Source organism: Ipomoea nil, unplaced genomic scaffold (genome assembly GCF_001879475.1).
Source record: "Ipomoea nil cultivar Tokyo-kokei standard unplaced genomic scaffold, Asagao_1.1 scaffold0317, whole genome shotgun sequence".
In the NCBI taxonomy this organism is placed as follows: Eukaryota; Viridiplantae; Streptophyta; class Magnoliopsida; order Solanales; family Convolvulaceae; genus Ipomoea; species Ipomoea nil.
This window is the reverse complement of record NW_017616745.1, coordinates 2,028,671-2,043,265: the sequence shown is the minus strand read 5'-3', so window position 1 is coordinate 2,043,265 and position 14,595 is coordinate 2,028,671. Positions and strand designations below refer to the sequence as shown.

The following is a 14,595-nucleotide window of genomic DNA, read 5'->3' as shown; positions in this document are numbered from 1 at the left end:
TATTATTATTATTATTATTAGTATTATTATTATTATTATTATTATTATTATTATTATTATGAGCAAATTGTACTTTTAGTTCTTGAATATTGTGGCATTGTCACATTTAATCATATTCTTTTAATTTTGTCATATTACATTTCTGAGACTTTAATTAAGCAACTTCCACTTTGGCCCTCATCACCGAATCGCCTTGGCCGTTCATCGGTGACGGGATGGCCTCAACTTAGTGGGACACGTGCCTTGGCCGTTCATCGGTTGACGGGATGGCCTCAACTTAGTGGGGCACGCATATGGTGGAGGAAGATGATGCAACATTAACGTTGTACGTTAAGATTCCAATTATTAATGGTGAGAGGGGATCAGAAATAGTGATTTCTCTCATAACTTTATCTCTCTAAAGCATCCATGCACACTAGAGCATAATTTAGAGTTATTTGTACAATAAATCTCTCAAACCCAAGCATAATAACTGATGTGGGTGAAAGTTCTTTGAAAACTAATTGCCCTGCAAAGGGTGGAAGAATGTCAGAAAAAAAAAAAAAAAAAAAAAAAAAAAGAAGGCAGTGAGATGCAACTGCATCTCACGGCCCACCCAGTGGACACGCGCCCGCCTGGGCGATTGAGAGTGGCAGCTAAATGGCGACCACTCTCAATTTAATTATATATATATATATATATATATATATATATATATATATATATATATATATATATATATATATATATATATGGAATCGAAGATGAAGCAACATTAACGTTGTGCGTTAAGATTCCAATTATTAACCGTGCGAGGGGATCAGAAATAGTGATTTCTCTCATAATTTTATCTCTCTAACAATCCAGAGTACTTAATAGGGAAGGAGAAGTATAAATTTAAATACATCCAATAAATTTTTATTTTTGAGAAAATATATCGTATCGAATTAAGTTTCAGTGCGGGTAATTAAGTATATCCCGTGCGGTTGTGCGGGTGATTAATGTGCGTGAGTTTTGTATTTAAGGTGCGTGAGATTTGTGCTTAATGTGCGTGAGTGTGTACTGAGTTTTGTGCTTAATGTGCGTGAATTTTATACTTAAGGTGCGTGAGTCTTGTGCTTAAGGTGCGTGAGTTTTGTGCTTAATGTGCGTGAGTGTGTACATAATGTGAGTTGTTGTTGAAACTTTAAGGTGCATGAGTTTTGTATGCTTAATGTACGTGAGTTTTGTACTTAAGGTTCGTAAGTCTTGTGCTTAAGGTGCGTGAGTTTTGTGCTTAATGTGCGTGGGTGTGTACTTAATGTGAGTTGTTGTTGAAACTTTAAGGTGCATGAGTTTTGTGTGCTTAATGTGCGTGAGTTTTGTACTTAAGGTGCGTGTGTTTTGTGATTAATGTGCGTGAGTGTGTACTTAATGTGAGTTGTTGTTGAAACTTTAAGGTTCATGAGTTTTGTGTGATTAATGTGCGTGAGTTTTGTACTTAAGGTGCGTGAGTCTTTTGCTTAATGTGCGTGAGTTTTATGCTTAATGTGCGTGAGTGTGTACTTAATGTGAGTTGTTGTTAAAACTTTAATGTGCGCGAGTTTTGTACTTAATGTGTGTGAGTCTTGTGCTTAAGGTGCGTGCGTTTTGTGCTTAACGTGTGTGAATTTGTACTTAATGTGCATGTGTTTTGTACTCTAAGTTCATCACATTAATGCTTAACGTGCGTCCATCCGCACAACTGCACGGAAAGCCCCACCCGCACCTGATCCCTTCCCATATTGTATCTTTAGTCCCAATAGCGATTTTGTCCTTATCATTTTGTGTTAACAAATTTGGTGTCTTCAATCATCACTAAAAATTGTCAATTTAATTTCGATCAAACCTTAAACTCAATTACTTTAAAACAATAACTACGAAAACGTTAAATTGATAGGCATGCCCTACATAAATTGTACAAAATTCAATTATATTATTAACCATATATTTATATAATACAAAAAAAATGTAAAAACTGTGCATCACTAAAATTTCTTTTTCTTTTATTTTAAAAGATATGTTTTCTGAAATTGATGTATTTGTAATATTACCTATTTATTTGTAGCATGTGATAAATGAACAAAGGAATCTTATTAATTAATATCTGATCTGCACACATTTGTCGTCTATACATTGCTTGAGAGTTCAAACAACATTAGTACATTACCTACAAATATTTCTTTTTCTTTTCTTTTCGTTATTTTCTTTTCTTTTTTAGTTTGCTTTTAATGTTCACGTATAAGACTGAAACACTCTCTCATTTTTAGAAATGAATCCACTTCTACATTATCAAATTTACAAATTTTCATTTCTTTCTCTACATCCCTACAAAACTCTCTCATTTTTAAAAGTGATTATACTTTCATATTATATTATATTATAAATATAATAATAAAATAATAAAAAATATTTTTAACATAATACATAATACACATATAATTCTTAATATAATACACGTAAACTATTAACATAATACATATAAACTCTTAGATATAATTTGCCACAAACATGTTTCACTATCTAAATCATTTACCTTTATATTCATACTATCTAGCTTTACGAAAATGGCATGTGAGTAATCATTCTAAGGCATTGTTTTAAGCGGGACTTATTAATAATTAATTTGGGTCAAGTCAAAATAAATTTGAATTTTTCTATTTGGGATATAAATTTCATATATATATATATATATATATATATATATATATATATATATATATAAACACTCAAAGCATTTGACATTGATGAAACGGTACACCTAATTTACATATATATATTCAACACATATGAGAAACTATGCCTATTATCATTATTTTTTGGAGGAAAGAGGATTTGATTGTGTTTTGAAGGTGTACTGCGCCAAGGCACTAAAATTACAGTGAAACACATCAAGGGACTAGAATAAATCAAGAATTCATCTCTGGCGAAAGTGACAACAAGAGAAAGCATGAATCAAGCTAATTAATAGGGTTTTGTGGTGTAAAAATTATGCTTGAGTACTATTCAGTGAGGGTGTTTCCCTCTAAAATATCTATATATAACACTAGTTAATTTTATGAAAAATTATGTTTAAGGTCATAGTTATGCATTCTAAAAATATTTAATTTTATGAAAAAATTGATAATCTTGCATTGATATACATCAGGATAACCAATGGTACTTTAATAAATTATGAAACACTAATTTAAAAATATATATTGGACATTGAACTATTCATGCAATGCATGTATAGTAACTAGTAATATTCCTGCATTTAAATCCTATACACCACTAAAATTCTCTTCAAGAAAATAATCTTTCAAAAAGATATTATTGGTCCTGTTTGGTAAAATGGCTGTTAGCTGCTGATAGCTGTTAGTTGTTAGCTGATTGTGTTAATTAGAAGGTATAAATAGTTGATAACATTAGCTGATTGTAGAAAAGTGTTTGGTAAATTAGCTGTTAGTTGATAGCTGTTTGGTATCATATTTTTTTCTCAAAAAGCTAATTGAAAAAGTTGTTTGGAGTAGCTTTTTGAATTTTAGCCTTATGTAGTTGCAAAAAGCTAATTAACCAAACATTTATATTGATATTTTAACTAAATCAAACAATTAATAGTGGTCAAATAAGCCAAAATTAACCTATTGACCAATTTTTTACCAAACAGGGCCATTATCAGAAATCGATATATTTGTAGCACATGATTAATGAGCAAAGAAATTTAAATTGCTCATTTTTTTTACCAATAATACCCACAGGAAGATCAGACGTGGTGAGTGCCACAATAATTATATTCACCCTTATCTCTTGTCCTCTATAAATTGCATGCTTGAGACCTCAACACAACACACCCACAAACATCATTACCTCTCATATCTCTTCTCCCACGTTGTCATCTAACATGAAAACCCTCATAGCACTCTTATTCGCACTTTCCCTCTACCTCCTTCCCCACCCAACTCGCGCCACGCTCAACCCCATCCACCGCCTTCGCACCGCCGATGTACCAATAGCGTCGTCCGGCGCTCCAGTGGTTGACTCCGACGGTGACGCGCTCCAGGTCGGCGGGGTTTACAACATAACCTCCATCACATGGGGCGCCGGTGCCGGAGAAGTGAAACTCGAGTGGAGAAGTGAAACCAAGTGCCCCAGCGACGTGATCTCGTGGCTCTACGCCGACCCCGTGGTGATCACGCCGGCGGACCCCAAAGCCACCGATGTCATCGAGTCCACTTTCTTGAGCTTCAAATTCAACGTCGTCACCAACTTTCTCTGCTCAGGTTATTGAGGATTCACTACTGAAAATTATGAAATTTTCGACCACCAGTGATCTTAAATCAAGTCGAAAGTTTTGGCTATTTCTAATCACTTTTTTGCTTTTGACTTGATTTAAGATCACTTTCATGTTGTGGGAAATTCCATAATTTCCAGTAATAATTAATCGTTTATATTATTTTTCACTCGGTGTTTATTGGTTATTTTCCTTTTAAGTTCTAATTAATAAATTAAAGTTTTCACGCAACTTCTATACAGGTAACTTGTACTGGGGGGTCCAACACGACAGTGGTACCGGGCAAGATTTCGTGCGGTCCGACGAGTTTGTCGAGAACCAAAGCGACCGGTTCAAGATTGAGCGGCTCGAAGCCATCATCCCCACTTATATAATCACTTATTGTCCCTCCGGCACCGACAAATGCTACTACGTTGGCAGAGAATATGACCAGTCCATTAAGTCTACGCGTTTGGCTCTGAGTGATTTCCCCTTCGTGCTTTTATTTAAGAAAACTTCTCTAGCATCGGCAAAATAATGTACGTAGTTATTACACGCTGCCATGCCGGCTAGCTAGCTATGCTATAAGTAACGTTGCAACTTTTGACAACGTTGTACCCGTCTAAGAATAAACACGCAACAAAGCCTGGTCTTGCTTGTTGCGTTGTGTTGTGTAAATCATAAAGGTCCTGTTTGGTAACACAGTTAGTTTATAAATCAATTTTAATTTATTTGCATTAAATAAATCTTGTATTGTGGCTCGATTTATAGTTGACTAGTTCAAATCCAGAAATTTAATAGTTCATCCTTGTAAAGAGTTGAACTTGAAAATTAGATTACGTACAAAAAAGCGTGCCCATGCCACACTCAAGTCACATACTCCCTCCGTTCTTAAAAATTGTTTGTCACGTTTGTTTTTTGCACGATTTTTAATGCAATAAAATAAATGCTAAAGTGTCATCCTTCACCATGAACCATTTCTGATTATTCATACCGCACCATGATCTTTAATAAGTGATATTTAGAGCCATAAACAATAATATTTTTTTCGTCTAGAACTTTTTACAAGTTTCCCTGGTTACCGGTAATAATATTGCTGACATGGAAATTTTTATTAGTTTTTTTTTTTTGGTATTTTCTTCTTTCACCTTCGTATTATTTTTTTTTTGTATTTTTCTTATTTCCTAAACGTATAGGCATGCTCAGTGTTTTTCGGCAAATTATGATGTGCATCCGTATGCACCATGCATGGTGCATACGGATGCAAAAACGACGTCGTTTTAATAAAACGCGCGTCTCCCCTTAAAAAAAAAAATCAGGTTCGATTCCCACCAACAACATATGAACTAAAATTCCATAATCGATGAACTATAATTCCACAATCGATGAACTATAATTCCATAATCGATAAACTATAATTCCATAATCTAATCTATGAACTAAAAATTCCAGAATGAATGAACTAAAATTCCATAATCTATAAACTAAAATTTCAGAATCGATGAACTACAATTCCATAATCGATGAACTATAATTCTATAATCAATGAACTATAATTCCATAATCTATGAACTAAAATTCCAAAATGAATGAACAATATAATGTTGTTGCTGGGAATCGAACCTGAATTTTTTTTAAAGGGGAGATGCGCGTTTTTTAATAAAACGACGTCGTTTTGACATCCGTATGCACCATGCATAGTGCATACGGATGCACAGCATAACTATCCGTGTTTTTCGCTTCTCCGATCAGGCCTGCTCTGTATAGGCCTGTTTTGCAGAGTTTGGTATCAGAGAGCACAAAGAGTCAATATCGCCCCACTTGGACTCAAACACATGACCTCCCATTTGGGAGAGCCACTTCATGCCACTAAACCACAAGACCATTCGCAACAATCCAAACTACTTAATAAGGAATGAGAAATATAAATTAAATACATCCAATAAAATTTTTCTTAAGAAAATATATTGTATCTTTAGCCCTTCGATTATAGTGTAATAGTTATTTTTGTCCTTAATCATTCCGTGTTAGTAAATTTGGTATATTTAATCATCACTAAAAATTGTCAATTTAATTTCGTTCTCACCTTAAACTCAATTACTTTAAAAAAAAAATAACTACGAAAACGTTAAATTGATAGGCATGCCCTACATAAATTGTATAAAATTCAATTATTAACCATATAGTTATATAATACCAAAAAAAAAAAATGTAAAAACTGTGCATCACTAAAATTTCTTTTTCTTTTATTTAAAAAAGAAATGTTATCTGAAATTGATGTATTTGTAATATTACCCATTTATTTAATTTGTAGCATGTGATAAATGAACAAAGGAATCTAATTAATATCTGATCTGCACACATTTGTCGTCTGTTCATTGCATGAGAGTTCAAACAACATTACCTACAGATTTAGTAACTATAAGGTCCTAATTTCGACTCACTGTGAGGAATTGTCGATTGATCTTTTCGATTTGAGCTCATTCTTGAAAGGCTATGCCTTCTCCTAAAAATTAAAAATTATACATTGTCAATAGTATAAAGATTAAAAATGACATATTTTGTTATATTATGTGTGGGGACCGAGTCATTCAAAATAGACTATATTTTCTCCTAAAAATTAAAAACTATACGTTGTCAATAGTATAAAGACTAAAAATGACATATTTTGTTATATTGTGTGTGGGGACCGAGCTCATTCCTAATAGGCTATGCCTTTTCCTAAAAATTAAAAATTATACATTGTCAATAGTATAAACATACCAAACACATGCATTCACATTAATTGCCATATTCTGGGTGAGTAGTTTCTTCAAGACTCATAACCTAACCATAGGGGTTCACAATACACCGCTCTAGACTTACGAGACATCAATAAAGACACGTAAGTAAACGGGGATCAACAAAATCAAGAAGCCAAAGATACCGTACCAGTGGGTGGTTCCGGCGGGTGGAAAAGGTCCTGCCGAACTCCCATGGCGTACCAGTGGGTGGTTCCGGCGGGACCCAAAGTACCCACTGAACCCCCCTTTGAGAACCAGGAACGTAACCGGCGGGTGGTTCTGGCTAAGTGAACGCAAAAGCACTCTCGATTTCACCCTCCTCTTCGAGGGGAGATGAAGATCTGAGGGAGAGGAGTGTGAGGCTATAACTATTGTTCAAAAAACTTCAATAACTATTCTTAGATTTTATTGATCATTTTGTACTAGTGCATGGAATTGAAGCCAAAACTTTCATAGATTTGCTCGCTCTAAACAACGAGTACTTCCTCGTGTACTTCTACTCGGAGGAGGATTATGCGTTTGCAAGGGATGAAGGGTCGTGGATTGTCCTTTGAACATTACCTGGTGGTCAAGGAATAGACCCCCGAATTTTATAACTTTCCCCAAATCACACACCACCCTGGAAGAGGGCAAGACTTTTCCTTCCTCCATTAATTTTATAACTTTCCCTCAAATTTCTTTGATTACCAAAGTTGCAATTCAATTATCACTTCTCTCTTCTAATTAATTGAGCATGATTATGGAAAAATCGTTCCAAATCTTTGACATAATTCAATTTTCTTCTCAATCAAATTTTCCGTGTTTATGTATCAAATGGCTAAATTAGAGCCTAATTTATTTACAAGAACGGGATCACAAAAATCCAAAAGACAGCCCTGATGGCACTATACAAAGCCCCTGGACATGATGGTATATATGTGTGCGACGTTCTATCAAAATTTGAGGATATCTAACAAAAATGAGTTAATTCCCTTTTTGGTCCTAGACTTATAATGGCTCGGACAATTTTAGTCCTCCATAAAAAATTTGACCAATTTATAGACACACTTATTATGACGAGGACAATTTTGGTCCTCCGTCTATTATTTGGTTAGTTGACCGTCTATACGAGGGTTATTTGTGTCAATTCAGCTTATTCTTTTAATCCTCTTTTCAACTATGGCGATTGTTTGGTAAATTCACTTTCCACAATACACCGTCGTCCATCAGTTCACATTCGCCATTAAAAAAGCTTTCTTCATACCAGAAATCAAGAAATCAAGGTTAAAAATTTCCAGTCGGGTAAGGTTCGGGTATTAATGTTGCCAGGTCGAAGTTGGGGTTCTCGGTTCTGGTTACCGTCGCCACTGTTTTGCTGTAGAATGCAACATAAATGACGTCATTTTGCTGTAGAAGCTCCTCGATGCGGTGGCATTTACCCATGTGATGCATTTGGCGGCACAGGCCGGGGTCTGGTACGCAATGCAAAGCCCAACCTCGTGCATCCACAGCAACATCACCGGATTCGTGACCTTACTCGAAGCTTGCAAATCATCAAACCCTCAGCCAGCAATCGTCTGGGCTTCATCGAGCTCCGTTTACATGCTCAATTCCCAGACACCCTTTTCAGAAAAAAATCGAAATTCAAGATCAAGGAGATCCGAATGTAAAAGTATCAGTAGAGGAATGGGAGAATTTAGCATAGATTGAGAGGAGATTTACCTTGGCTGGGAATTTTGCGAAGGCGAGACCTCCATTAGATGCCATTAGGGCAAAACTTCGATTGATTCTTTATGTGGATGGAGAGGTGCAGATCGGATCATTGAATAGGAGGATTGTAGAAGAACTCTGATGAAAAATCAGGTGATGGTGGAGGGGGCTGGACTCTGGTTCGCACGGTGGTCGCCGGTATAGAGCGCTGGCAGAGACTCGCCAAGGGCGCCGGGGGGAGGGTATTGGCTTTGGATTCGGCGACGGATCAAAGAACACGACCAAACATTGCAAAGGCTAGGGTTGAATTGATGCATCGAAATCTTTGATTGAAAGAATTTGGGTGGGAATTGTGGGTGAGGAAGGTGAATCTGGAGGGTTTTGGCAGCGGATTGAGTTCGAGAAAGTGTCGTTGAATTGTGTTCATTGTGGTAGGTTTGGACATTCTTTGAATAGTTGTTGGAGAAGGGATTCACCTAAGATTGGGAAGGGGGTGGTGAGAATGAGCAGTCGCCGGTGCGCGGAGTCTGCTATAGCCGACGACGGACATTCTTTGAATTGACAAAAATATCCCTCATTTAGACGGCTAACTAACGAGATAATTGACGGAGGACCAAAATTGTCCTTGTCACAATAAGTGTGTCCATAAATTGACCAAAATTTTTATGGAGGATTAAAATTGTCTATGCCACTATAAGTCTAGGACCAAAAAGGGAATTAACTCAACAAAAATTTATTCTATTTATTATGATATCGATATTAAAATTCAATTATTATAGAAGAAATTATTTTAAAAAAAAACTAAATATATTTGCTAAAAGCTAAATGTTTTTTTTTTTGGAACATAATACCTACTATGTTGAATGCATATTTTGCAAAATGTATAAGAGATAGTAATATTTCTTATTATTAAAAATTAAAATTATATATTCTAATAATTAACTAAGACTATGTGGTCTAATGGTACTCAGATTGGATTTCCATTTGGAAGGTTTTGAGTTCGAGTTTCAGTGGAGGCGTTATTGGCTCTTTGTGTTTTAGTAGGTTGAGAGAGTATATGAACAGATACTACATTGTAATCGAGTCAGCAGCATTCAAAAAAATATATTATAAAATTTATGTGTTCATTTATTTAATTATTTTTATCATTTAATTTTACTAATTTTTGATTGTTCATTAGATATTATTCAATTACACATACATGACTTGGAGCGTATACTATACAACTAGTTATTATATACATATAAAACTGAAAAAAAATGGTGTTTGAGAAGGCTTTGATGGAGCCTTTGACGTTAAATTAATAGGCAGGCCATTCATAAATTGAACAAAATTCAATTATTCACCATATAGTTATATAATACAAAAAAAAAAAAAAAAAAAAAAAAAAAAAAAAAAAAAAAGTAAAAACTATGCATCACTAAAATTCCTTAAAAAAGAAATTTATTTTAAAAAATCTCATCTAAAATTGATGTATTTGTATATTACCCATTTATTTGTAGCATGTGATAAATGAACAAAGAAATCTTATTGATATCTCATCTGCACACATTTGTCGTCTTTTTTTTTTTCTTTTTTTTTAGACTTTGATTCTAGCGTATAAAACGTGCCATTATTAGACAAAAATATTTAAAAACCCTTATCCTAAATGAGGGGTGTATGTGTAATACTAACCATTTATTCACTGGTAGAAATCATCAGATTTCCGACCACTTCTCAAAAGTGGTCGGAATCAGCCATAATTCGGTCGGAACACCTGTTCCGACCACATTTCCGATCAAATTGGGTATCTGGAAAAACTCTGTCGCTATTTCCGATCACTCGAGAAAGTGGTCGGAAATAGCGACCACTTTTTGTGCGTCGTCGGAAAAATTGGTCGGGCTAAAAAGTGAGTTTTGTATGTTTTCCGACTACTGGTGGTCCGAAAATTATGCCCATAAAGATTATAGATCTTGGATAATGTTCCGACCACCAAGGTGGTCGGAAACTTATGAAGTAAAATAAAAAAAAAAATTGAAACATTTCACTGCACGGGTAACATTACAATCTATATAATAATTATTAATCAACTAATTTGTGTGTAACATTACAATCTAAGAGATTCGTGCTTTAACATTACAATCTATATAATAATTATTAATCAACTAATTTGTGTGTAACATTAGAATCTAAGAGATTCGTGCTTTAGAGATTGCAACAATATAGTAACAAAAACAAGAAACCTATAGGAAGAATTGAGACTCTTGCAGCTTCATCCCTTAGCTGAAGTACCATTCTAATAGCATTGCTCAATATGGTCGATTTATCCATTTTGGGTGGCTTTCCAGGGTCCATGGCACGACTCAATTCTTGGAAACCTTGAAACAAATCCACGTTCACAATATCGACTAATGAATAGCGATCCAAACACTAGTATAAATGTTAAATACAAAAAAGTTTACAAGTCTAGACATATATAAGTAGCAATCAATTTCCACAGAGAGAATAGAGTGTACCAGTCATTCAGCCTATACCTTCGCATTGTCTCCCTTTGTGCTTTAGAATCAGCTCCACTGCAAGCCCCAGATTTCATCCTGAAAAGTAAAAGACTTGAAAATATAATATCAAGATTTCCATGCTAAAGAATAACAAAGAAGGTGGGAAATCTATAAAACAAACTTGGTATTTTGATGCACTACACTAAACCAGATAGTATCTTGTGTAAATCCAAAGCAATCGCACACATGCTAACCTCTTTCTGGCGCTGCATCCGTTTGAAACATCAATTTTTACATGACTCATCTTGTAAAATGCTGCAACATAACAAAGGATATCACAATTCACTAATTATGAGAAGTTAACTTTAATTGATGAAACATAGTCAGGCCATGAATTATTCTCTAACAAACAAAATGAAAGGGAAAAGTTAAGCAGATGAAAATGTCAGTGAAAACAAATTGTGGCAATCCGTATTATAGATTGAATCAACTGCTCTAATTGAGAGATTAACACAAAAGCCATACTCTACTCAGTATAATAGGATTCTAAGACTATAAAGGCAAATACCAACAAGGCAACAACAAGTACAAAAATCGGCCACAGCACAACAATGTTGAGCCGGCAACACATTTGAGCATACAACAAAAGACCTTAGATAGATGCTCATTAACTCAACCAACAAAAGCACTTGTTTCATTTGGAATGTTATTCAAGACATTTAGATTATTTGTGGCACACAGAAGTTCTCTTAGATACATCATAGTAGGATGAACTCCTGATCTTATGTCTAAGAGAGTTAGAGACCTCAAGCTGACCAGATAAGTTGGGGGGTCATTGGCTAGTCCTAGGGAGATATGACTATATACATCCAAATCAGCGTTATGACAGGCATGCCAAAGTCTCATCGGAATATATACTGAGATCAACATCCAAAAATTATTTAAAAAAACAACTTAGCATAACACCTCATTTGGTCCCTAGGCACCCTAGCAGCATCACCCATATACATAGTTATTGAAATTAAGGATCAAATGCTTTGGAAATAGCAGGCAGACTACTTCATCAACAAGCAGATCTAAGCAACCTTGCAATACAATGGGATTTCCAATGTTCTCAAGATTGTAAGAATTAACCTATAATCACAATTTAGATACACTCAAATATTACATTCCAGCATTCCATGTAACAAGTGTTACATGGTACCATGGTCGTTTTCTACAGATGCATGCCTTTGATCATTGCTTGTATTTCCTTAGAAAAAAGTGTCCAAGACCTTATCTTGACTCAACTTATATGCAGCTATCTACCAGACTTCCGCCATATGTATCTTTAATAGGTGAAAAATTAGGCTACAGGCAACTTTTTTCCATTCCCAACATCAATTTTCACACTAATTTGATTAATAATAAAATTTAATTCCAAAAAATTCTTCGGAGTACAACAAAGTTGTATTATCTTTGATGAATTTGTTTTAGCGCTAAATAGTCAAATACTAAAACCTTCAAATCTAGTACTCCATAAGTAATTTCTTTTGTGTTTTTCCCTATAAATTTTATCAGGAAATAACATATAACAAGACTGTAAGAGTACAAGATAGAAGGAATCATTACCCCAACATTGTTGTACTCCCAAAGCTTGTGAACACCATAATTAACAGCCTGCAATGATAGAAATTTTTTTAGGAAAAGTGAAAATTATTCAATTGCTCTGCAAATATAATAGGAAATCCAATCAGTTACACAACAAGAAATTAATATAAAGCATTAAGCATGTTTTTAGTTCAATGAATAAACAAATCAAAACAGTTGCTTTTCTTCATGATTTCATTCATCTTCAATTTCTACTCAACAACTCGCGAACCTAAGACAAAAAGGATCCTTAAATAAAATGCATAAATTCTGAAATTCCAGAGCAATACACATATGTGAACGTCATAAAAGACTAAAACAGCTACTACATATAGAGAATACCCGTTCGCCGAGGAAAGCACAGACAACGACGAAGGTTACGTAGACGTATTTGCGCCGCATAATGACTCTGTAAAGAGCTTCTAGCACGCCTCCTCCGTTCTTTCGAGCTGCCGTTGTTTCCATGGTGATGAGGAAATAACGAAGGCATCATATGACTGCTGCGACTGTGAAGGCAGAGGGCTGCTAGGCGCTGGCTGCTGCGACCGCCTGGCGTCTCTGGCGACTGGCGGTAGCGGAGGCGGAACAAGCGAATGGACTGGCCAGTGGCGGAGGCTGAATAGGTGGACTGACGGTGGCGGAGGCGAAGTGTCGCGAAGAGAGCTAGGGTTTGTGTTGGCTGTTGTCTGATGCTTTTGACCACATATCTAAGAGACTAAGACTAATATTATATATATATATATATATATATATATATATATATATATATATATATATATATATATATATGTATATAACTAGCATTTTGTTAGTAACATTGAAATATACAACATTTAAAGTAAAATGTACACATTTATTTGCATATAAAAAGAGAGACATAAATCAATGATATAACCTTAATTGAGGCTTATTATGTTTTTAGATATATAATGGTTGTTAGTAAATTATTATATTTCAAGTATATTATTTTACATTTTTTTTCAAATTTCAAGTATTTATAAATGTGTATTTTCTATAATTTTTATCAAGAAAATTGTTATTATAATTACATATACTAATATATACTAATATGGTAATTATAATATTTTTTTTTAACTTTATAATTGCTATAAAGATCTGATGGTCAATTATGGCCATCGGCATAAGAGACACCATAGCAGCGTCAGAGATGGTTCCATAAGAAGAAACGACGGCAAAGCCATTAGGAAGGGACGCTTTAAGATTTCAGACTATTTATGCTCAGAGAATGATGGTTGACTTTACCATTCGTCCCTTAACTCCTCGAATGATTTGTTTCCCTTTGATTTGTCTTCCTTAACTCCTCTAATGAATCACTCGGTCTTGAATACACAAGAGACTGACTCCTCGAGTGTTTGTTCATATGTAACGTATAAGTCACTCGGTTAAGATTCGAATGTTGAGCCGAGTTATCCTAAGTCTAAGAGATAAAAAGAATTGGGGGGGTCTAAACTCATAAGGTTGGTATCATCAAAATTTATACAAAATGTTCTTAATAGTAGTATGTGATAAAAATAATACACAGTACTAGGATTGTAGAGTCATAACAAGAATAAAAGTTTTAAAGAGTTGGATTTAGAAAATGATTTCATGTATTGACATGGAAAAGGGTAACACGGTCGTATTTGTTTATAGCAAGAATGATGAGATGGTATCTAGTAGTAAATTTTCTATGTCGTGGTCGTTGAAATCAAAAAAAAGAAAAGAGTATGAGTGATATAATCAATGATAAAAAAGATAAATCATGTGG

At 34.6% G+C, this 14,595-nt stretch overlaps 2 protein-coding genes across 3 annotated transcripts in view; both read left to right on the top strand.

Moving 5' to 3' along the window:
- Positions 1–14,595, top strand: part of LOC109168954 (sporamin B-like) — a 49,901-nt gene that overhangs the window by 9,407 nt on the left and 25,899 nt on the right. The window lies entirely within an intron of this gene.
- LOC109168936 (sporamin B-like) lies at positions 3,809–4,986 on the top strand. The gene is made up of 2 exons (XM_019317804.1): positions 3,809–4,259; positions 4,513–4,986. The coding sequence occupies exons 1-2, from the start codon at positions 3,881–3,883 to the stop codon at positions 4,785–4,787; spliced, it is 654 nt and encodes a 217-aa protein (XP_019173349.1). The 5' UTR covers positions 3,809–3,880; the 3' UTR covers positions 4,788–4,986.

Bases quoted from the DNA above. Each gene is read 5' to 3' on its own strand.
- LOC109168936 (XM_019317804.1), top strand. From the start codon at position 3,881: ATGAAAACCCTCATAGCACTCTTATTCGCACTTTCCCTCTACCTCCTT. The intron at 4,260-4,512 runs GTTATTGAGGAT...ACTTCTATACAG, and splicing joins CACCAACTTTCTCTGCTCAG to GTAACTTGTACTGGGGGGTC.